This window comes from Aspergillus fumigatus, chromosome 4 (genome assembly GCF_000002655.1).
Source record: "Aspergillus fumigatus Af293 chromosome 4, whole genome shotgun sequence".
NCBI lineage: Eukaryota > Fungi > Ascomycota > Eurotiomycetes > Eurotiales > Aspergillaceae > Aspergillus > Aspergillus fumigatus.
In genome coordinates this window covers 3568841-3590092 of record NC_007197.1, presented here as the reverse complement: position 1 = coordinate 3590092, position 21252 = coordinate 3568841, and the positions used below count along the sequence as shown (strand labels likewise).

The following is a 21252-nucleotide window of genomic DNA, read 5'->3' as shown; positions in this document are numbered from 1 at the left end:
GGGGTACGTTTGGGAATATAGTTTTGGTCTATAAGCTGTCGCCCTATATTGAAGATATCATGAGGTAGGGTAGGATGAGAATGGATGGTTATTATGAAGAAGGTACATGGTTGGTTACGATTGGATGATAACGATTGATGCATGTTTTCTTTTAAAGAGTCTCGGTTGAATTGGATGGATCATGTATGTACTTTATTGTGTGCTGAGCTTGAGATTTTGACTTTGAGGTAATGTCTGGTCATGTATCTGCATTACATTGGGCACAGGGTATGGACATAATTCAGCTTCATCGACATCAGGGATGGCTACTATTTTGCTAGATACATGTTCTGCTAGGTGATGTCAACCGGTAGTGCCTAAACATGAGGTATAGATGAAGTGGTGATGATATACTACGTTTATGAACAGTGGGCAATGGACATGATACCGAGACATCCTCCAAGCTTCATACGAAAGTCAACGTCTATTGGACATCCATCCCCCGCTGCAATGACGATTCCAGATCGTTCACATGGCCGCCCGCGGCGTGCACCTCCTGAGGCTTGGGCTCCTCCTGCTTCCAGCCTCCCTGCTGGTGGTCAGGGATGGGAACGTTGGTCTGCTGAGCAATCTGCTGTTGCTGTTGCTGCGCGGCAGCGGCGGCCTGCGCCTGGGACTGCTGCCGGACGAGGTTGCGGAAGCGCACCACTTCGTCGTAAATCATCTTGCGCATCTCCTGCACGTCGTCGACGACCTCGAAGTGGAAGTCGAATGTCGTCGGGCAGGTGGGCTCGTCGGAGGCGTCGTGCCAGATGTGCAGGTACGGGTGCTCCAGCGCTTCCTCGACCGATATACGCGACGCCGGGTCGAAGGCCAGCATGCGGTCGAGCAGATCGAGTGCGTCGGGGTTGGCGTTGGGGAACAAACGCTGGAAGGGGATCTTGGGCATGAACGGCAGGTTGCGGACATATTCCTGCGCACGAGGAGATCCAATGCGGCTCAGGGTCTCCTCATTGGGGGTACCCAGGTAGTGCAGGATCTGGTTGAGCTGGTCGACGTAGTCCCGGCCTTTGAAGAAAGGACGGCCGCCGAGCAGCTCGGCCAGGATGCATCCTACAGACCACACGTCGACTATAGTCGTCAGCATATCGGCGCTCTAATTGCAACCAAAATCAGGTATGACATACTAGCTTTGGTGTAGCTCTGGAAGCTCAGCATTATCTCGGGAGCACGATACCACCGGGTCGCAACATATTCGGTCATGTAGCCGGCGTTCTCCTCGGGGTCGATCGAAAAACCACGGGCCAAACCGAAATCGCAGATCTTGAGCTCGCAGTCCGCGTTGACCAGCAAGTTACCAGGCTTCAGATCTCGGTGCAGGACATTGGCGGAATGGATATACTTGAGTCCACACAAAATCTGGTAGATGAAAGATTGAAAATGTGCGTCGGTCAGGGGCTGTCCCGAGCGGATGATAGCGGCCAGATCGCATTCCATCAACTCTGCATAAAATCAATCAGCAGTTCCTATGCACCATAGCAATTGTGGCACACACCTTCGTAGAGATAGGTTTCGTTGAAATTGTCTGGTCGTGGAATATCCATATCGTACAGACAGGTGATCTGCAGTTCCGATCAGCCCTACCGATTTTTAATAGCAAACAAGCATTGGACGTACATTGCGGTGGCCGCGGAAGTGCTGAAGAAGCTTAATCTCTCTCAATGCCCGCTTAGCGAGAATTTTCTTGCTGAAGACATTGGTAACCTTCTTGATGGCCACTCCCTCGCCAGTATGAACATTCGTGGCAGCACTACAGTCAAATGATCGTGATCAGTACTCAGTTCAATGGTCGATCCACGACGCTTCACCACTCCTTCTGAGGTGGTTCTGCCATACAGCCCTCTCCACGGATACAGACGAAAACAGACACCCCATCGCAGCCTTGAGAATGCAGATAACCTACCAAACGATACCGTATGCACCCTGGCCCAGCTCCTTGGTCACATTGTACCGTTCATCCACGATAAAGTCTTGGTTGAAGACCTTGAAGACCTTCCGACCCTGTAGATCAGACATGATCAAAACCGACAGCTTTGTCTTGTAATGGAGCGACCGGCTTATGATCGACGATAAAGGCCGAGGCGAGGAATCGACAGACGAGTGTCGTGTGTAGCCGGGGTGGAAATTCGAATCGCAATGCTTCAGTGCCAACGAGAGTGAAGACGAAGCGGGTATCTCAATGGAGCAAAAGGCGCAGCTGAAAATGCCGAACAAATCTCAGGAGGAAAGAGATCTGGTGCAACTGAGACAACTGAGACAGGCTCGGTGGAAAGGGAGCTGTCAGTAGTTCGAGCCCCGCAGTACAATGTGCAGCCGCAGTAACAGATCGAAACCTCGGGGGAGTGACAGAAAGAGGGCAAAACAGCAAATGGAAAGTGCTCAAAAGGAGACTGAGGGGGAGGAAAGGACAAAAAGGAAGAGAGCAGGGAGGGGTTAAAAGGAGAAATAGAATGTGTTTCTGATGTGAAGCTGCACAGTTGGGGATGTGACGGGGGGAGTTAATTAAGGAATGATTGGGGCCTGCAGCTGCTGGAGCGCCGGGGCATGCATCAATAGTAATCACAGTGCTCCGCCGCGGTTTAGTGAAAGAAAAGGACACTCCATCGATGATCCTAAATCAGGATAAAAATATATACAAAGGCAAATGAAGAGAACCTGCATATACTTGCGAGTCCATGCTACAAAACGGACTCGATGTCAAAGAGAAGAGGTGGCATCGAGAACAAAGGAAGATAGATGCCTGAGGCCCTCCTGACGCCTGTCTGAGACAGGAGAGGGGCTGGAGTGGGGATTCCCAAGGCTCCATATCCCATCTTCCACAATGGATGGCTCTTTTGTCGCGAAGCTTAGCCAGCCAGAAATCACAGTGCTGAATAGATTGATCATACGGCTTGAAGTCTAGAACAAACAAAAGGCCAAACTCGATTCGACAGTTCATTATTCGCTACATGGCTAGAGACATAAAGTATTCAACCACTCCGCAATTGCTAAGTCGCATCAGAACAAGGAATGAGTATGCTTCGACTTGATGGCCAGAAGTCCCTGAGAGTATTCTGTACCGGCAGAAGATTCAACGATTTTCGTAAAAAGAACTCGGACAGAAGGCGGCATCACCCAGATGTAGGTTTCCAGACTACTTCCAGTACTTCAGGAGGCTCGTCTGGCCCCGAGTCATGAATGTAGACCTGTCGAACAGACCCTGCCTGTTGAGTTGCGTTCCGCAAGCGAAAGGACACCTTGCCTTCATCCTTTGGGCGAAATGGACCCAGACTGAACGCGAAGCCATCCCCGCCTCTGTATTTACTATCCTCCCAGGTCTTCTCCATCAGATCAACATTTCTGGCTGAAGTATACTTGATCATGGAGAACCCGTTCACGAGGAACCAGTTGTCCTTCAAGCGCCAACGATGCAGTTGACAATCGTCACCGCAGACGGCCGCAACCTGACCGAGCCCAACCATATCTGCCTGGAACCATGATTTCCAATGATGGACCGACAGCGGTAGCGGGCGACCGGACTCGTAGAAGCCAGACGCATCCCCTCGGAGATCCAACTGATATAGGTCGCGGTCCCAGGTGAGTTTCGTGTGTGTGTGGGAGTAGATGCACCTGGCGACTCTTCGGTCGCCAGTGGTTTTGAAGCTGTTGCAATCATCATACACCTTGTCGAGTTGCTCAAGGAGTGGTATTGAGAGGAAGATCCCAGCACCTCCAAAGGCCATATAACTCCAACTGAACACCTGTGCGAGATCCTCCGTCACAGCCCCAACATATTGTGGCTTCGTCGCGTCGTAGGTTGCGAGTCTGTCGACCAGATTCCGCATAGAAGGGAAGAAAGTGTCGTCGTCGATCAAAACAGCCCACTGCGTCGATGCATCACGGTGCTTGAGCAGAACCCGGAGTAGAGAGAAGTACTGATCCAGTCGCTCCTCATCAGATTGAATTATAGTCAAACGGACATCCAATTCCTTGGCTCGTTGCTCCACCCTCCTTATTGGCGAGCCTGTGTCGGAGTCCACCGAAGCATATATGCGAGCGTTCGTTCCCGCCGCCCAATGTGCAAATGCAGGCAGGGAATCATCTAGTCTTCTCAGTGTTGTCGCGACGCCGAACAGAATGTGGGACGCGTTGGGTGGTGCGACAGGTAACGGAGCTTGAATAGTCACTGCGGGAGAGCATGTCTCTGGTGACAACGGTGCTTCGTGGTCAGCTGTGTCCAAACGAATCTTCTGATAAGCGGGGAATCGAGTGGGCAAGGTGTCAGAGAATCCCGTGAAGTTCGCTGTTCGCCTGACGGCTATCTCGAGCCGTGCGTATTTCGCAGTTTCATTGTATCCCTGAGATCTCAAGAAATCGAGGTCGACATAGCAAGTGCCTTTGTTTTCTATTTCGTTGCCGGTAGAAGGTTGTGAGGGGAGGAGGTCAACATCAGAGGGACTAGCAGGTCTGGAGTAAAACACGAGGGAGGCGGACACCAAGATGAAGGCGGCAGCGAGGGCAAAAAGTTTGAGTGGGGATGCATGTCGCAATTGGCTAAACGAATGAAGGCGCTGCATGATGATTCAAGCATGACTGTTGATGTTAGATGTCGCCTGCTTGCAGTGAAGTCAGGGCTCGCTGGAAAGGGAGCGCAAAATTGTGACCTACATCTCCCCCACAACCTTGCCAATGCCGACCCCAGAGATGACCTTGGCAAATAGGACCTGTTGTCACTGACGGGGAAAACATGGCCAGGAACTGACCAGTCACTATCACCACTTGGATTTAAGGGGCGATCGAAATCTCATAGGCCCACAATTACTCATGGTGGGACCGCCAGTTGCTATGTAGCGAGTCATGCAGATTCCTTCGATGTACTCCATATCTATTATCCATAATACAGACTCCAAGAACCCCATGATTTCTAGATCAAACTCTCTTCATGACTTCATCGCTAAATACTCCAGGTCTAATTTTCTGTGAGAGAGGCAAATCAATGCCTACCATCAGTCATACACTTCTACGCGAGATCGCTAGTCGAAAAATAGCGGCCCTCGAAGTACACCGCCCAATAAACGCTGGATACCAGTGTCGAATCTTCTACAGAGCATTCACCAGTCTGCGCTCCTTTCTTAGAGCCCGGAGCTTCTGGCGAGCCTCTTCAAGAGGAACCATGACGCCCTTGTGCTGTGTAGCAGGGTCGTCACGGTTACGGATGTTGACAGAGCGAGACTCCTTTTCTTGAGCGCCGACGACTACGCAAAGTCAATACCATCCAGAAAAAAGATGAGAATTCGCGATCAGACTTACCAAAAATGAAGTTGTACTGCGCTAGCTGACCAGTGCGGATCTTCTTCTGCATGGTGTTACCACTGATATCAATGTCCACATTCAATTTATCACCACGCAGGATTTGCTGCAGCTCCTCAACATAGTCGTTCACAGCAGGCATGACGGGGACAATCAGAATCTGACGAGGGCTGATCCAGAATGGCCACTTGCCACCAAAGTGCTCAATCAGGATACCCAAGAAACGCTCAAAGCTACCAATGATAGCTCTGTGAATGACGACGGGGCGCGCCCGACCTGGACCAGGCTCGTTGGACTTGGTCTCGCCTTCGTTCTTGGAGTCTTCCATAACGGCCTGGCCCTTCTCGTTGGTCATGTACTCGAGCTTGAAGTTGATTGGTGCCTGGTAGTCCAGCTGGATAGTAGCACATTGGAACTCTCTCTTAAGAGCATCAGCAATGGTGATGTCAATCTTCGGGCCATAGAATGCACCATCGCCCTCGTCAATCGTCCAGTCTTTACCCTTGAACTTGGTCATCGCAGACTTGAGTTGCTCCTCAGCATAGTTCCAGGTCTCGAGGTCGCCGAGATACTTCTCTGGGCGAGTGGAAAGCTTCAGCTTGAAAGTAAAGCCGAACAATCCGTAGATGGACTGGAGGAAATCAAAGAGACCCTCGATCTCGGAGGCGATCTGCGAGGAGTTAGTTGACAATAAGATGTAAAAGATAGTGTAAGATCCCCTCTCACCTGATCCTGGGTGCAGAAGATGTGGGTATCGTCTTGCTGGAACTTCCGCACACGGGTCAATCCGCTCAATGCGCCGGACGCTTCATTACGGTGCAGAACACCAAAGTCCGCAATTCTCAGCGGGAGCTCTCTGTAGCTCCTCTCGCGGTGGCCGAAGAGCACGAAATGGCCCGGGCAGTTCATGGGCTTGAGAGCCCATTCTCTCTTCTCCACGTCGAGTTTGAACATATCATCCTTGTAATGCGCCCAGTGACCAGATCTTTTCCAGATGCCGACGTCGTACATGTTGGGAGTCTGAACTTCTTGGTAGCCGCGCTTGCGGTACTCAGCCCGTAGAAGAGCTTGGAGCGCGTTGAAAATCTTAGTTCCGTTGGGAAGGAGGAACGGACAGCCTGGAGAAACTTCATCGAAGAAGAAGAGCTCCTGGTCCTTGCCAATTCTCAAGTGATTGCGCTTTTCCGCCTCCTCCAAGAACTTCAGATGTTCCTGCATCTGCTTCTTATCGGGGAAAGCAACACCACGAATACGTTGTAGAGAGTCGTTATTCTGGTCACCAAGGAAATATGCGGAAGAGTTCTAGATATAGCAATCAGCAATAGACTCGGCAAAACAGCTCCCGCAGGATCGTGTTCATACCTGCATGATCTTGAAGGTCTTGATCTTTCCAGTGTTCTGGATATGGGGGCCTCTGCAAAGGTCGACCAGGGTACCGCATCTATAAACCGTACTCTTTTCTCCTGTGACAAGCTTATCAATGTAGTGCAATTTGTATTTGCTGTAGGCAAACATTTTCTTGAGGTTTTCCTTCGTGACCTCCAATCGATCGAAGCTTTGCTTTTCCTTGAAGATCCGCGACGCCCTGCTATCCAGGGCCGGCCAGTCACTCTCTCGTACAACACGACTATTCTCTAGAGTCAGACTCTTATTCCATCACAAGGCACACGTAGGGAAAAAGTAGGAGTGGCAAACTGACTTGTCCGGCATGGCCATATCGTAGAAGAAACCTTGAGGAGTGGGAGGCCCGTGGGAGAGAAGGCATCCATATTCGCATTCGCATGCCTCACCGAGGCAGTGCGCACTCGAATGCCAGAAAACCTCCCGACCTTCGGGGCTGTCGAACGGAACATAAGAGACAGTGCAGTCGCGCTCTAGAGGACGGTTCAAATCCCAGAGTTCCTTGCCATCGATTTTCGCGAGTACGACATTGGCGCTGATATCCTTGGGGACGTCTCTCAAAAACGATCCTGGGGTGGTCTCCCAGGCTTTAGCGGGGACAGGAGAGGGGTTCCCGTCGCCGAGATCAAGAAGGACATTGATTTCCGGGTGAGGCTTATTCTTGAGCTCTTCAAGATACTGTTGCCACAACTCTTCAAAGAGCTTGTTCCGTTCAATTATGAAATCGGGGAGAGAGTCATTATTCGAGGCTGCAGTTGCTTTTGCAGCCTTTGGCGGGGCGGTGGCATTGGCGTCCTGGCCCTCTGCAGGCCGCACTGGCAATTCTTTCGATTCTTCAGAAGCCATGGCTGTATCCGCAAGTTCAGACCAGCGGTTCGGGAGACGCGCACAATAAGTAGGGGGCAGGCTCAGAACGATGACTCTTCTTCGGCCAATGCGAAAGAGTCGTAATAATTCAGAACGGTGAGGGGAAGGAAGGCGGTGAAGCACGTGACATTAAACTGCCCTGGCGGCTAGCGACACTTTACCGTTTCGAGGCTCCCACCATTTGAAAACTTCTCCGGACTCCGAACTCCAGACATCTCCATCAATTCCAACACCACAATCAAGATGTCGTTTCGTGGAGGTGGCCGTGGCGGTTTCGCCTCAGGCGCCAACCGTGGTGGAAACTTTGGTGGACGTGGTGGTGAGTTCGAGTAGTTGCCAAAGTTGGAAATCGATGGTTGCTAACGAAATTTTCGTTGGGCAGGCCGCGGAGGATTCCAAGCACAAACTGGGCCTCCAGCACAGGTTCTGGGTAATTATACGTTTGACACTGCATCGGGGGAGATGACGGATGACTAATTTCTGGTCAGAGATGGGAACTTTCATGCACGCTTGCGAGGGCGAGATGGTTTGCGAATCAGTGAATCCCAAGATTCCTTACTTCAACGCCCCTATCTACCTCGAGAACAAAGTACGGCATAGACTTACCCTTCACCTCTTGTCGCAAACCGAGTGACTGACCCTCTTCATCAGACCCCTATTGGCAAGGTCGACGAAGTTCTCGGGCCCATCAACCAGGTCTACTTCACCATCAAGCCTCAAGAGGGCATTGTCGCGACATCCTTCAAGCCTGGCGACAAGGTCTACATCGGAGGAGATAAGCTTCTTCCGCTTGAGAAGTACGTTCTGCAACACCTTTGATTTGCATGTTTACATGACTAACTGTACGACAATAGGTTCCTTCCCAAGCCTAAGCCCCCTCCGGGTATGCCTTTAGTTCCGCCCAATAATCGTACACTTATTCTAACTTTGTCTAGGCCCGAAACCGAAGAAGGCCGCCGGTGGCCGAGGTGGTCGCGGAGGCGCCAGAGGTGGACGTGGTGCACCTCGTGGTGGCCGAGGCGGCGCCCCCCGAGGACGTGGAGGACCTAGGGGAGGTGGTTTTGGTGGAGGCGGCTTCCGTGGTGGGAGCAGAGGTGGTGGCAGAGGAGGACCCCGTGGTGGTAGTGGAGGTTTCCGACGATAGACAGTTTGTCTTGACCAGTACTGTCTTATTATGGCGTTATGGGAAAACGGGAGCTCTTGCAGGAACTTTTTTTTTCGAGATATTTTATTATGCATATCAAAGTTTGCTGCTTCAATTGCTACGATGTTGTAAAAATATACAGCGCGCGTCCAAGTTCGTCTGCTTGCAACAATACTATGCCATTATCCTTGAAAGTAGAGCTTAACCATGCTGTCTCCATCGAAAATTAAAAGGCTGGAAATTTTCCTTAGCATCATGTGGCTTGATCCTGTGGCGCAGCTCTGCACCGCCTTTCCAATGACGTCTGGACCACCCTGGAACTGGAGAATCTGTGCGTTTGTCAACACTGGAATCCTCAACCTCATTCAACCTGGCACTAACCTATAAGAGCCGTCAGATCTCTTTGAACCTACATTTTAGTAGATTTTCCTGTCATATATCGTCTACTCTTGTTCATACAGATTGAGCATGTCTCGTCGGACAGCAGCCATGTCGTCAAGTGAGTCTTCGAATAGCGGTGTCGCTGCTTCGGGCGATGGAGGTAAGTTTGGATCACCAGCGGGTGCAATTGTCCTGCAACATGCTCACCCATTGTTTGCAGGTCAGGAAAAGCAGAAGATGCTCCTTTCGTCGGAGACGGGTCACTTTAGCTTGGTCAGGTTAGTATTTGAGTGCCCTGTGCGAATCAAGATACGTTGCTCATTCAAATTTCGTGCAGGGCGTTGCATCTTGCTGATTTGGTGACCGAGCTTAATGGTAAGATCTGTAAGAACAACATTATCCGTCCTTTAATGCTGACAGCGTTTGATAGGATTCTGTGGAGGCAAGACCGCAATGTCATTATAAGCAAAATTTGATCCGACGCTGACTAGATCTCAAACAGTCATGTCCGTATTCTCATCAATGCGTTACTGTCTAGGAGACCCACATGATCATGGTGCTCTTTGGGCCGCTCTTGGTTTCATGCCCTTTGGGTTATTCTTTGATTTTATGGATGGCAAGATCGCGAGATGGAGGAAGAAGTCGTCCCTCATGGGACAGGAGCTGGACTCTCTGGCGGACTTGGTATGGCAACTTCGCACTCCTGAGGGCAGCAGACGCAGCTGACCCCTGTCTTTCCGTTCTAGATCTCCTTCGGTCTCGCACCGGCCGCATGCGCATTCGCTCTAGGAGCCCGCACCCTCGTCGACCATCTTCTGTTAGCGTTCTTCGTCCTTTGCGGTCTGACGCGGTTGGCCCGATTCAACGTTACCGTCGCTGTCCTTCCCAAGGATAAGACCGGCAAGTCCAAGTACTTTGAAGGCACACCGATTCCAACGACATTGGGCATCGCTTCGCTCATGGCCTACTGGGTATCTCAGGGCTGGATTCTCAAGGATCTTCCTCTTGGACTAGCCGCCCAGGGCACGCCATTTGAATTTCACCCCGTTGTCCTGCTGTTTGTCCTGCACGGCTGCATGATGGTCAGCAAGTCGATAAAGATTCCCAAGCCATAGAGGAATTGATTATCTGTACAGACGAGTCCAGGCTTGACTGCTCAAGATTTTATTACCGTGATAGAGAGATTTTTCTACGAACATATATACCGGAGAGGACGTGGAGAATTGTTGAATACAATTTTGAAAAGTTTGCATTTGATTTGTATGCCTCCAGCTGCATTCCTTTGTACCAGTTAAGCTGTTGTGGAGCTTCGCCGAAACATCTGGTAGAACCCCGACTTCTGTGCATCAAGTGAATCTTGACCGAGCAGTTCCTTAGCCTAGCCATATACATCCATTGACAATCCATATTGAGCGTTTGTCAAATACTGGTATACATAACGGGGGGTTAAAGCAGATACCATATCCATGCACTTCTTGAGAAACTGAGATGGATGACAGATGAGGCTGTAGTTTCAATACGCACTTCCGTACTGCGACACATATATATACTGCCGGCTGCACTACGGCTCAGATCTTCCAGCAGCATGATGAATGTCTGCAGCTTATTGCAGAGCGTGCAGCTAGATCCTCCAAATCTACTTCTCGGTGCATCAGACTATTAATCCAGGAGACCTAGCCAACCCTCAAGCCTCAAGGCTATTGATAGACGATAAAATGCATCACTGCAATAATCCCCGTCAGTTGTCGCAAACTTCCAGCCAAACCTACAGATAAAAGACAAGGTTGACGACTTGTACGCAGGGAACACCACAAACCTGACCCAGAGGTCCAGATGGGCGCGAGGTTGCATGGACGTCAGGTATGGGATGCCGAAGCCGGTTCTCTGGTTGTCAAGCAGTACAGTGAGGCAACAGCAGCTTACTTTTTCCCAATCTTAGCTACAGTGTAACTCGAAGAGTTCTAGACAGTCACAGTGGGCTCGATAGGTCGACAGATCATCGGCTTAAGACCAAATTGGACTGGATGCAAGCCGGACTGTTGTGTTGTGGGTCATTGACAGGTCTAGGCCTGACTGATGGCTTCACACAACAACTCCGTCGGGACAAATCTACATATTTGCACTCCATACAGCTTCCGGTTGTTCCGTCTAGGTATTCTATCGTACAATAGTTTTCACGAGTTGAGGTGAGCGTGGATTGCTGGTGTATTCGGATGTTTGTGGTTTTGAAACTTGTTTTGAAAGGATGATAGCGGTCTCAGAATTTCGTGGTTGGTCATAAGAAGAACATCACACAACTAGGGTCTAACTGGATTTGATTCTCGAGAAGTGCGCATTGATCTATTAATATTCCGAATTAGTGCCACTGTGCGAGCCGGAGTTCTGGAGAACCATACTTTTAGGATCTGGTGATCTGAGGCTCCGACAGAAGTACAGTTGAATCCATTGCTGTCCCTTGACCATGAACGCTGACGGAACTGTCCAGTTGCTCTCATCATGTCAAGTTCTTGGGCCAGTCTGATTGAACGAGGAAACTCTGCGATCGGAAGGGGTGTGAGCCTTTCTCCTTTGCTAAGGCACTTCGTCTCAACGTATTAAGGGAACAATTCCTCTTGTTTCTTAGAATGGCTGGTTCTTCCATGAGGTCCATACAAAGGTGTCCCTCGGCATATACCTCATTTGCCACGTTATTGCATTGCAAAAATGGTCATTGTCATTTAAGTCATTTGGCCGACTTCTAGGGCTCATAGGAATATCGGCTGTCCGCAATAAGGATGATGGGCTTGAAGAAATCGCAAATGGAGCGGCACAATCACGACCACACATATTTTCAAGCGCCATATCTCAGATGAATATAAGCTGACGGACTTCGTACTGGGCTACGGATAGTCAGGAGTCAGGGGCATCCTGCTCTCATCACAATATTAATATCGAGGAGTTCGCACTGGTGATATACGCGGGCTACTTTTCTCGGCCTACGTCGTTCTCCCCCTTTCAGCAATAATGTATGGAAAACTTTGTTCGATCGTCATCGACATGTGTGTCCGTCGGACAATGTAAGTGGCGAAGCCAAGAACTATTATCTTCGATCTACGGAGTAAAAGACAATGAAACGAGTTCATCATCATCGCCCACATGAGAATCAGTTTTGTCATTGGCCGAGCCTCGTCGATCTGAGGATGAGCGATCGAGGCACGGAGTATTATCGTTGTGTGTTCGCTGTGCATTACATCAGTAAGGTACCCCAAAGACGGTGAACCTTAACGGAGTACAGTTTCTTTACAGGTTCCAACGATCCGCGTTAACCTGCAGAAGTCACGAAGGGGTTCAGACCCACACAGTCCGGGAGTGGCCGCTTGGAGCCCTGGAACTCATGGAAGCGTGGTGAGTTTGGTGACTACCAGGAGGGAGTCTTGCACGAGTTTCAAGGTCCGAGAGTAACCTACTCTTTGTTGGAACCATATTGTTGTGATCGTTATATTCCTTGAAATGTGACACATGTTGATCTGTGTTATCGGAGGGTAGGGTAGTCAACGGAATCGGGCTCGCATCACGGGTCTGTGTGTGTGTGATCCATCGGGGCGCTTGGGCGAAACAGGGATCGACGACGCCACGTCCTTGTCTTTGAGAAGAAGGCTGACAATGGCTTGTCCTAAATAATAGAGTGAGATACGGAGCATCTATCTATGGCAATAAATAACCTGAGAGACCAGACGACGGTGCGCACATAGATAGTTTGTTAATAAATGGTGGGGTTGACCTCGAATTCCGACTCAGGGACAAGTTGGTCACAAGGGCAGTAGGATACTCTCGAGGCAGGCAGTGAATCAACAAGTTATCTGTTTGCTTTGTTTCATAAGGATAGTCTAAGCATGCAACGATGAAAGCCTATCCTGTTTTGAGGCCAATAAAGAGAAAGTATATGACTTGTGTCTAATAGTTGATGGCTGATCATCTCACAAGATGGACATACATAAACTTTGCCAGTGTACCCCATACTTCGTTATCTGAAGACTTTTGTATCCTCACCTCAACTGTATCTATTCCCTCTCGGCCCTGAACCTTGATTCCTTTCTGGTAAGACTAGCACTTCCAGGTACCTCCATAAGTACCACATTGTCCCTTTGCCATGCCTGTGTACCTTACAGTTTGCATCCCGTACCTTACTCAGCATTTCAGGCAATTCATAACTCTACTCCGATAAGTGTTCTGTACCTTACCTGTCTACCTTACTCCGTACGGCAGCAGCCCCTCTTTCAATTGATGAAACAGAAAAGCAGAGCACCATAATTCAACAAGTTAATGCACACCTTTACCATCTCAGGCCTAGTCTGTACCACAATGGCTCCCTTTTTCCAGCTGGGTAGCCAAATACGGAAACGACTTACTGTACCCCTGGTCATGGGCACGGCAGATGCGCTTATATAAACATAGATAGTTCATTTCATTGGGCAGAGTTTTGAGTGGAGTTTTTACGCGGGATGTAAAATTACCGTCGGAGGCGAACCAAGGTCAGGGCCCGTTTGGACACTGTTCTTCCTTGGACAGAGAAAATGGCGTACCGTGTATGCTTTCAAATCCCTAAGGCACCTACCTACCTTTCCTGTCAGGTGCGGGAGATGTCGCATTGTTTACTTACCCTGTACGGAGCACAGAGTGTATTCCGTACCTTCGGCTAGTGCCCCCTTAAGAATACCTAATAATCTGAACCTGGAGATTACCGCTTAAACCAATAATCCCTCAACTGTCTCCATTCAATAATCAGTCCCTCTCACACGAGGTACGATCAGTCACAGTCAGTCAGTCTCTCTGTCTGACTGCCTTCCGTCTTTCTCCAGATCCTTCTTCCTAATGCTTTCTCCTTGTCACCCCTTTCATTATAATACTTTCCCTCCACTAAAAATTCACTCGTTTCTACTGTATGTTCGAAGGTTTCGACTCCAGTAACCACCCTTATTGCATTCTTTGTCAACGTCCTTGTCGTTTCTAGATTTCATCTTCAACAGCTCACTTTCTCTGTTCTACCTCCGGCACAATTTTCTCTTATTGATGTGAAGGAGGTGGTTGCCTGACTGATCACCCAGTGGTGCGAGCAATTAGCTCCGTTCAGATTGCTCATCTCAGCTTCCCGACAAAAGGGGTTTGTGAAACAGCCGGTCTTCAACTTCTTCCCCGCCAAGGGACCGTCTTCTCCAGAACGATCAACGCCGGCTTTTCATCGGTATAACCCTCTTCGCTTCAACTTTGCTTCGCTTCAACTTTGCCTCAACTAAACCTCTTTCGTCGCTCTCCTCTGGCATCTAACGACAGTCGACTCTCCATATCAATCGTCTAAGCTGGGTCCGACCGTCGATAAATCGCAACGACTACTTCTCGTTACTGTTCCTGCCGCTCGCTACCCAGGAAGGATAAACGGGGAATAGATTGAAGAAAACAATTGCAGAATAATATCCAAGGGCTACGCTGGTCGTCCCTTATCTCTCGTTTCTCACCAAACCTCACCAACCGCTTCACACCTCGACTCTCACTTTTCGATATTACAGTCACAATACACCAACCACAGAATGAAGCCTTTCACAGCCCGATCCGCTTTTACAGCCTCAGTGCTGCTCCTCACCACCAACCTTCCAGCAGTCTTCGCCGCCGAAATGGTAAGCCAGGGCTGTTTCAGTGACTCAACACCCTTGGTAGACCAAGGCCCCTATACGTATCAGAGTAACGGTTACTGTCAACAACTCTGCATGAAGACCAGCAACAATCTTGTCTTTGCCTTGACGAAGGGATCGAACTGTCTCTGTGGAAATCAGCTGCCCGCAAAGTCGGCAAAGACGGCTGATTCCGATTGTAATGTCAAATGCGCTGGTTGGCCTGATGTCATGTGTATGGTCTTCTCTATAACTTTTCGCGGTTCTGTTGCCGTGCTGACTTGATGGTTTAACAGGCGGTGGTCAAAATACATTCTCCGTCTACCTGACTGGCCTAAGTTCCAACGTTGCGTACTACCACGATGATGATGCGTCTACCAGCGCCAACGCCAACTCCAGCTCAACATCAACGACCAACGGCGGGTCGACTGTGACTACTGGCAGTCAGGGTCAAGTCGTCACGCAAGGGGAGCAGACAGTCGTCGTCACAGCACCAGCAGGCAATGGGGTGGGCGCAACAAACGGACTCAACGAGGAAAAGAATAAGGATGGCCCGAACACTGCTGCCATTGCTGCTGGTGTTGTTGTCGGTGTGGTCGGATTCTGTTCCCTTGTCGGAGCTGGATTCTTCCTCTGGCGTTTCAGGAAGCGCACAAACGTGCGACCGCAATACTCGAATAACGCTGGCGCCACCGAGCACTTTGGCAAGCCCATGTCGCAAGATTCTATGTCCGATTCGAGATTCGATGGCGACTTCATGGCACAAAGGCGACAAAGCAATGGTAGCATTGATGATGATCAAGACTTTTCCCGTCGTATATTACAGGTGAGGCTCTTCAGTTCCGCGCTTGGTATATCCTGACCAGGTGCACTGACTCGAAATCCTAGGTAACAAACCCTGACAACCGACGTTAATTCGACATGTATCGAAGCAAACCCTAGCCGCATTACTTCAAGCGCAGTGTCCAAGTTTACCAAAGCAATCTGAGTCGTCGCATTTGCTATGAATTCAACATACTGTTACGAATTCCTCACCGTTTTCCTCTCCGATTACTGGAAGATATTACTCCCAGCAATTTATCGGGTTTGTTGTCCGCTCTTTAGAGAAGCTTATCCTTGGAGTCACCGACTTTCCGATGTGTTCGCTATTGGCATGACTCGGAAATCCTCAAATCACAACGGCCTCTTTTGCATGAAAGATGCAAACCCAAGAAGCTCCCCGAGCAGGACACGCCATTTTGACAGGATATTCGGACAATATCACATCATCCCAAATCAATCATATAAACCTTGGATGTTACTTCCGGCAGGGTCATTGGTAGGATCATGGGCCCAATACTGTACTCGGACGTGTGTCAAGGAACTTGTATCTTTCCAAAGGCGTTCCACAGTTGGCGTGTCAATTCACATTTTCTTCTGTAATCAGTTCATATTTTTTCTGTTTGCCCTTTACCTGAGCTGGACTATCTCTTCCATTTTGATTTCTTTCTGTGATGTCAAAGTCCGCTTTTCCGACTCATCACTCAACTTCGTCGTCTCGCATTCCATCCCTAGGGTGGACTGAAAGACCGGCTGAGTCATGGACAGGTCTTGCAGTTAATGTTTGAAATGAATATGGATACCGCCTCTAAGCACTCACCTGCAATTAATAATCAACCTGTTCATGTTATAATATGGTAGCATTTCAACCCAGTGGCTGCATTTCTAAGGACTGTCAGGAATCCATTCAGAGCGAATCCGCGTTGCAGCTGTGTGTCTGTTGTAGAGATTGTAGACTAATTTACACGCCCATTAATAAGTACATCACTCGAGCCCCGCGACTTTCGAAGTCTCTGGAGGCAACCTAGCTTAGCTTTCGGTTGAAGTATTGACTCCACCAAATGAGCCAACTCCGTATTCCCTAGATTCTCTCGACCCTGCTGCCCTTCGCGAATTTGAAGCTATCGCTGGCTGCTGCACGGTCTACACCACTCCTCCATATGCTGTCCAGTAACCAAGGAGTCTATTGTGGTGGTAGAACCAGAGATCAAAAGCGTTGCGCGGTTGACATACTGTTCTCAGGAACGACAAGTAAGGTTTGTTATTTGTTGTTGTTATAATTGTACTTTGTGTTCGGGGGCTTACGGTGACCTACGTATACTCGGAAAATACGCCATCCATAATGACTGACAACGTTGATACTTCTTCTATCCATAGGAAATCCCCACGACGCAAGGTCTGATCATCGGTTGGTTCGCCATCGAGAGCTACCTAAGTTCCTTTTGCAGATTTATGAGGCGCCAGTATAACCAAGATAGTGGGCCAATTCTTTTCGCAGAATCTTGGTTCGTGCTCCATGGTGTTTCATATATGCACAGGTTCATACACAAAGCAAGGACTTCCTTGGTCATTTCGTAAGTCGCCGACGGCAAAGCATCCGATTGTCTCGCATACGGATCGCCTTTGAAGGATTTATATCATGCTGGCTGACACTTATTTCTGCAAGTCTTTACTTGCCTGCAGCGGCTTCCGCTGTTCACTGATAAGGCATCGACTCATCTCCCTGGGATGACCCCTAAGAGGCTGTTTCCGCACGTTATGATCTTAAACTAAACTGAATGATGTGTTTCTTATTATCAGAAGAGCTCCGTGGTGGAGGATCTTATCGCTCAGGGTTCAGATGGATAGCAGTTTCCTGCGTTGAGAAGCTCGACTGCCCTCTCGCAGCCGAGGAAATTGGTGACCCATGGACGAAGACAAACTAGGGTCGCTGGTCAGGCCATATTGCTTCGAGTGATATTTAATGTCGCTGTATTAAGAAGCTTAGGCCGACGCTTATTGAGCCTTAACCAGGCCACAAGTATCCTTGCTTTGTTGCATACCTGACTCGCATACCAGGACAGGACTCTCGGCTAGACTACATACTCCGTAAGGCTTGACCTCGGGTAACTGGGGGTGGGAGAGCCAAGGGCGGGAACCCCCGCCATCGCCAAATGCGCCACGCTCTCCGACTGGTCACTACGGATCGAACGGCACACTATCTCGGTTCTTTGATTCATCCTTTTGATTGATGTGGAGACTGAGAAGTCTTCGAATCAGTTGGACGGTAGATGTTGAAGTCACTATGAACGGTATCTGGCAGATTCATGAGAATAATGGGTACCGCATGCGGAAAAGACTGAGAAGAGACTGCTCACCCACTAAGAGCAGTATCCAAGACAAAAAGCGCGTAGAAGAAATCCGACTCACTAACAGAAGATGTATCCCAGCTACCATATTGAAAGCTCGATTCAACATTGAAGAGGAGATTGTTGTCCGGCAGCCAGTGGGGAATCAGTCCTCGAGTAGAGCTACACCTGCCTCAAACAGCGCCAACAGGGAACGCCCACTTCTTTCTGTTTTCACCTAATCGGGATTTCCTTTTCACTTCCTTCCTTCTATGATAATTCATTACGCTCGAAAGGACGCCTTTGATATATCTAGGTATCCTCTTAAAGTGGATTTCCCTCCTCCTTTCTGAAGAACATGGGGAAGAATCGCTGCTCTCTTATATATCCACCAGTCAGTCTTATTAACCGACATTGCTACAGTTGCAGGACTTGCACACTATCTTCATTGACTGCTCTATAATTCTCTAATCTTTTCTCTCCGCTTTTCTCTCTTCATCTTCGGACGAACTACCTGTTGGATTTCTCGGACACCCCAAGGTCTCAAGGTTGATGCTACCTTAGATGTGGTTGCATCGTGCGTCATCCATCTTATACTCCCATCAGTTTCCAGAGGAACAAACAATAGAAATTTTATTTTCACGACGAACAAATCTCCCATATAGAAAAAATGACTTCCGGGGATTTGGATGAAGGTGTTCATGAAATTACGTCGGCGGAAACTGCATATACCGATGCTCCAACAGTCAAAAGGCCCGGAGATGAAGACTTATATGCCGAAAAAGATGCCCATTCATCGCTCGCGGGATCACCCGCACAGTCGGCCATGGATGTGAAGGGCACAGCGATCGACATTCCGTATGCAGAGCATGAAAGCTTGCCGATAGCGGTGCCGAGGCTGAAGCACCGAGGGCTTTTCGGACAACTTACACTGCTGGCAGAGGTTGAGAATCCGAAGACGTATCTTCGAAAAACGAAGTGGTTTATCACATTCATTGTCGCGCTGGCAGGATCTACAGCTCCCATGGGTAGCTCCATACTGTTTCGTAAGTCGCTCCCAGCTCAAATGGCCAACCCACTTGTTGATGCGCTCTCCTTGTCGGCGAACTGAACAACTCTCGTTGGTGGCGTCGCTACCTTCACACTTCGAGAATTCCTCACTGACCAAAACGGTCGATATACCCATTCATGAGCACGTGCTAACAAGTTCACACAATAGCCTCTCTTTCTCAAATATCCAAGGAAATGGACGCACCAACCACTGTCGTCAACCTGAATATCTCGCTGTACATGCTGAGTATGTCTATCTTTCCACTTTGGTGGTCGTCTTTCAGTGAGAGGCTTGGTCGGCGAACGATATACCTCGTATCCTTCAGTCTTTTTGTGTTGTTCAACGTTCTGAGTGCCGTAGCCCATTCCATATCAATGCTAATTGTCATGCGCATGTTGAGCGGTGGGGCATCGGCATCAGTTCAAGCAGTTGGGGCAGGGACGATAGCAGATCTGTGGGATCCGCATGAAAGAGGACGCGCAATGAGCATTTTCTACCTGGGTCCGCTGTGTGGTCCTTTGCTAGCTCCCATCGTGGGGGGCGCTCTGGCAGAGCGTTGGCGATGGAGAAGTACGATGTGGTTCTTGGCCGTTTATGGTGGAATCCTCGTGATATTCATCTTTTTTGCACTTCCTGAAACATTGGCCAATCGAAAGCAGCCTCATGGCGATGAACAAGCACCCGTTGAACAACAACTCAGTCGGATGTCTTCACGCCAGGTCGTTCACTTCACTGCCAAATGGTTGAAGGCCCTTAAGATGGTTTTCCTTGACCCTCTTAAGATTGTTCTTTACTTGCGCTATCCCGCAGTGCTTTTGACTGTATACTACGCGAGTATCACCTTCGGCTCTTTGTATGTGTTGAACGTTAGTGTTGAGCATACGTTTTCAACAAACCCCTACAACTTTAGCACCATTATTGTTGGATGCCTCTATATCCCGAACTCGCTGGGTTACATAGCTGCGAGTGTTTTCGGCGGGCGCTGGATGGACCAAATCATGCAACGTGAGGCGAGGAAGGCCGGCAGATATGACGAGCACGGCGAGCTGATCTATCGCCCAGAGGATCGCATGCGTGAGAATGCCTGGCTGGGTGCATTTCTGTATCCTGCGGCATTGATCTGGTACGGCTGGACTGCTGACAAGGGGGTCTTCTGGTTTGCTCCGGTAAGTGGTCTAGGGTTTTGTTCTACCGGATGGGGGAAAACTAACCTTGTCTTCCAGATGGCCGCCAACTTCTTTTTTGGTATCGGATCTATGCTCATATTCAGCATGTCAACGACGATGTTGACCGAATTCATGCCTAACAAATCATCAACTGGTGTCGCGTTGAACAACTTTATGAGAAATATCTTCTCATGCATCGGATCGCTCGTGACAGCCCCCATTATTGATGCTATCGGTAATGGATGGCTCTTTACGATCCTCGGACTGGTCGCTTTCGCCAGCAGCTCGGTGATCCTCGCTATGAAAGTATTTGGACCTCGTTGGAGGAAGTCGATGGATGCCGTGAGTCACTAGCCTGGTCTTCTTTTGGACAGCAGTGCCGAAAAAAAAAAAAAAAAAAGATACCCCAATAATGTTATTTTTACGAGTCATCTTAGCATAGCATAAAGCGATGATCGACTTGTCTGCTCTTTTGGTGCCTGCTGTAGGTGATCTGTAAGCGCGCAATTACATTTTGATACAGAGATAATAGGTCCAGCACAGCGGATTGACCGTAAGGTAGGGAGTGACAGATCCTCCGTCTTACTCTATTCTATCCTTCGCTCTCTTGACCATGGAGGATGGATGGTGATTCTGAGCGTAGGGAAAATGAAGGCATGATGAGAGGAGGCTATTTTGGATGGCCTGGTGGATTTTAGTAGCAATTGCTGGATGGTCAAAAGCATCGGCACATAATTTTTCCTTGCATTGCCATGTCGGGAATCAATCGTCCAAGAAGCAGAGAATATTCTGGGGAAAGCAGTCGTCGGTGATGGATCAGGGATCATCTGCGATCATGCAGGTAACCACCACAGACAACTCTCTGGATAACCTACCTACGATCTATCTTGTACATATCCAGTCGCATCTGGCTCTATGATTCGTCGCCCTACTTAGGGCTAGGCTTCTCAGTGTTTATCCATTTCTTTCAGATCAAATCTGTTTTTCTGCTCGCATTGAATGGGCGGAGATACTCGTTCAGGCTGCTGCTCAGCGTGGCATGCCTAGGATAACTCACTATATCATTATCATTGTTCTGCTCTTCTTTGCTTTCGGAGAGGTGTGATGGAAGAGCCTTTTCAGT

General features: G+C 49.2%; 8 protein-coding genes across 8 annotated transcripts; 4 read left to right on the top strand and 4 right to left on the bottom strand.

Annotated features, from left to right (window-relative positions):
• Positions 1 to 463: 463 nt before the first annotated feature.
• mpkA (mitogen-activated serine/threonine-protein kinase SLT2) lies at positions 464 to 2850 on the bottom strand (the record flags this gene model as incomplete). Its single annotated transcript, XM_746366.2, has 5 exons — positions 1943 to 2850; positions 1657 to 1789; positions 1535 to 1601; positions 1167 to 1481; positions 464 to 1110 (listed from the first exon to the last, which is right to left on the bottom strand). Exons 1-5 carry the CDS (start codon positions 2053 to 2055, stop codon positions 464 to 466), a joined length of 1275 nt encoding a protein of 424 aa, XP_751459.1. The 5' UTR covers positions 2056 to 2850.
• A 103-nt stretch (positions 2851 to 2953) lies between these two features.
• On the bottom strand, positions 2954 to 4766 carry AFUA_4G13710 (glycosyltransferase family 31 protein). The gene has a single exon (XM_746367.2). The coding sequence runs from the start codon at positions 4593 to 4595 to the stop codon at positions 3150 to 3152; it is 1446 nt and encodes a 481-aa protein (XP_751460.1). The 5' UTR covers positions 4596 to 4766; the 3' UTR covers positions 2954 to 3149.
• A 1-nt stretch (position 4767) lies between these two features.
• Positions 4768 to 7662, bottom strand: AFUA_4G13700 (threonine--tRNA ligase THS1). The gene is made up of 5 exons (XM_746368.2): positions 7028 to 7662; positions 6691 to 6955; positions 6055 to 6630; positions 5329 to 5998; positions 4768 to 5273 (listed from the first exon to the last, which is right to left on the bottom strand). The coding sequence occupies exons 1-5, from the start codon at positions 7573 to 7575 to the stop codon at positions 5119 to 5121; spliced, it is 2214 nt and encodes a 737-aa protein (XP_751461.1). The 5' UTR covers positions 7576 to 7662; the 3' UTR covers positions 4768 to 5118.
• A 38-nt stretch (positions 7663 to 7700) lies between these two features.
• AFUA_4G13690 (H/ACA ribonucleoprotein complex subunit GAR1/NAF1) lies at positions 7701 to 8940 on the top strand. The gene is made up of 6 exons (XM_077804678.1): positions 7701 to 7915; positions 7979 to 8026; positions 8085 to 8185; positions 8248 to 8393; positions 8451 to 8479; positions 8532 to 8940. Exons 1-6 carry the CDS (start codon positions 7840 to 7842, stop codon positions 8738 to 8740), a joined length of 609 nt encoding a protein of 202 aa, XP_077660817.1. The 5' UTR covers positions 7701 to 7839; the 3' UTR covers positions 8741 to 8940.
• Positions 8941 to 9208: 268 nt separating this feature from the next.
• On the top strand, positions 9209 to 10236 carry AFUA_4G13680 (CDP-diacylglycerol-serine O-phosphatidyltransferase; the record flags this gene model as incomplete). Its single annotated transcript, XM_746370.1, has 4 exons — positions 9209 to 9399; positions 9459 to 9557; positions 9613 to 9805; positions 9868 to 10236. 4 exons carry the CDS (start codon positions 9209 to 9211, stop codon positions 10234 to 10236), a joined length of 852 nt encoding a protein of 283 aa, XP_751463.1.
• Positions 10237 to 13726: 3490 nt separating this feature from the next.
• wsc1 (WSC domain-containing protein) lies at positions 13727 to 16523 on the top strand. The gene is made up of 3 exons (XM_746371.2): positions 13727 to 15001; positions 15063 to 15592; positions 15655 to 16523. Exons 1-3 carry the CDS (start codon positions 14686 to 14688, stop codon positions 15679 to 15681), a joined length of 873 nt encoding a protein of 290 aa, XP_751464.2. The 5' UTR covers positions 13727 to 14685; the 3' UTR covers positions 15682 to 16523.
• A 1392-nt stretch (positions 16524 to 17915) lies between these two features.
• On the top strand, positions 17916 to 20509 carry AFUA_4G13660 (MFS transporter). Its single transcript, XM_746372.2, has 3 exons — positions 17916 to 18958; positions 19132 to 20129; positions 20187 to 20509. Exons 1-3 carry the CDS (start codon positions 18583 to 18585, stop codon positions 20481 to 20483), a joined length of 1671 nt encoding a protein of 556 aa, XP_751465.1. The 5' UTR covers positions 17916 to 18582; the 3' UTR covers positions 20484 to 20509.
• A 207-nt stretch (positions 20510 to 20716) lies between these two features.
• On the bottom strand, positions 20717 to 20956 carry AFUA_4G13640 (uncharacterized protein; the record flags this gene model as incomplete). The annotated part of the gene is made up of 1 exon (XM_746374.1): positions 20717 to 20956. The coding sequence occupies one exon, from the start codon at positions 20954 to 20956 to the stop codon at positions 20717 to 20719; it is 240 nt and encodes a 79-aa protein (XP_751467.1).
• Positions 20957 to 21252: the final 296 nt, after the last annotated feature.

Coding starts and splice junctions, on each gene's coding strand:
- AFUA_4G13710 (XM_746367.2), bottom strand. CDS start 4,595: ATGCAGCGCCTTCATTCGTTTAGCCAATTGCGACATGCATCCCCACTC.
- AFUA_4G13700 (XM_746368.2), bottom strand. CDS start 7,575: ATGGCTTCTGAAGAATCGAAAGAATTGCCAGTGCGGCCTGCAGAGGGC. Junction 6,956..7,027: donor GATATGGCCATGCCGGACAA/GTCAGTTTGCCA, acceptor TCTAGAGAATAG/TCGTGTTGTACGAGAGAGTG. Junction 5,999..6,054: donor TCTTCTGCACCCAGGATCAG/GTGAGAGGGGAT, acceptor AACTCCTCGCAG/ATCGCCTCCGAGATCGAGGG.
- AFUA_4G13690 (XM_077804678.1), top strand. CDS start 7,840: ATGTCGTTTCGTGGAGGTGGCCGTGGCGGTTTCGCCTCAGGCGCCAAC. Junction 8,394..8,450: donor AAGCTTCTTCCGCTTGAGAA/GTACGTTCTGCA, acceptor GTACGACAATAG/GTTCCTTCCCAAGCCTAAGC. Junction 8,480..8,531: donor CAAGCCTAAGCCCCCTCCGG/GTATGCCTTTAG, acceptor AACTTTGTCTAG/GCCCGAAACCGAAGAAGGCC.
- wsc1 (XM_746371.2), top strand. CDS start 14,686: ATGAAGCCTTTCACAGCCCGATCCGCTTTTACAGCCTCAGTGCTGCTC. Junction 15,002..15,062: donor TGGTTGGCCTGATGTCATGT/GTATGGTCTTCT, acceptor ATGGTTTAACAG/GCGGTGGTCAAAATACATTC. Junction 15,593..15,654: donor TTTCCCGTCGTATATTACAG/GTGAGGCTCTTC, acceptor TCGAAATCCTAG/GTAACAAACCCTGACAACCG.
- AFUA_4G13660 (XM_746372.2), top strand. CDS start 18,583: ATGACTTCCGGGGATTTGGATGAAGGTGTTCATGAAATTACGTCGGCG. Junction 18,959..19,131: donor GGGTAGCTCCATACTGTTTC/GTAAGTCGCTCC, acceptor TTCACACAATAG/CCTCTCTTTCTCAAATATCC. Junction 20,130..20,186: donor GGGTCTTCTGGTTTGCTCCG/GTAAGTGGTCTA, acceptor CTTGTCTTCCAG/ATGGCCGCCAACTTCTTTTT.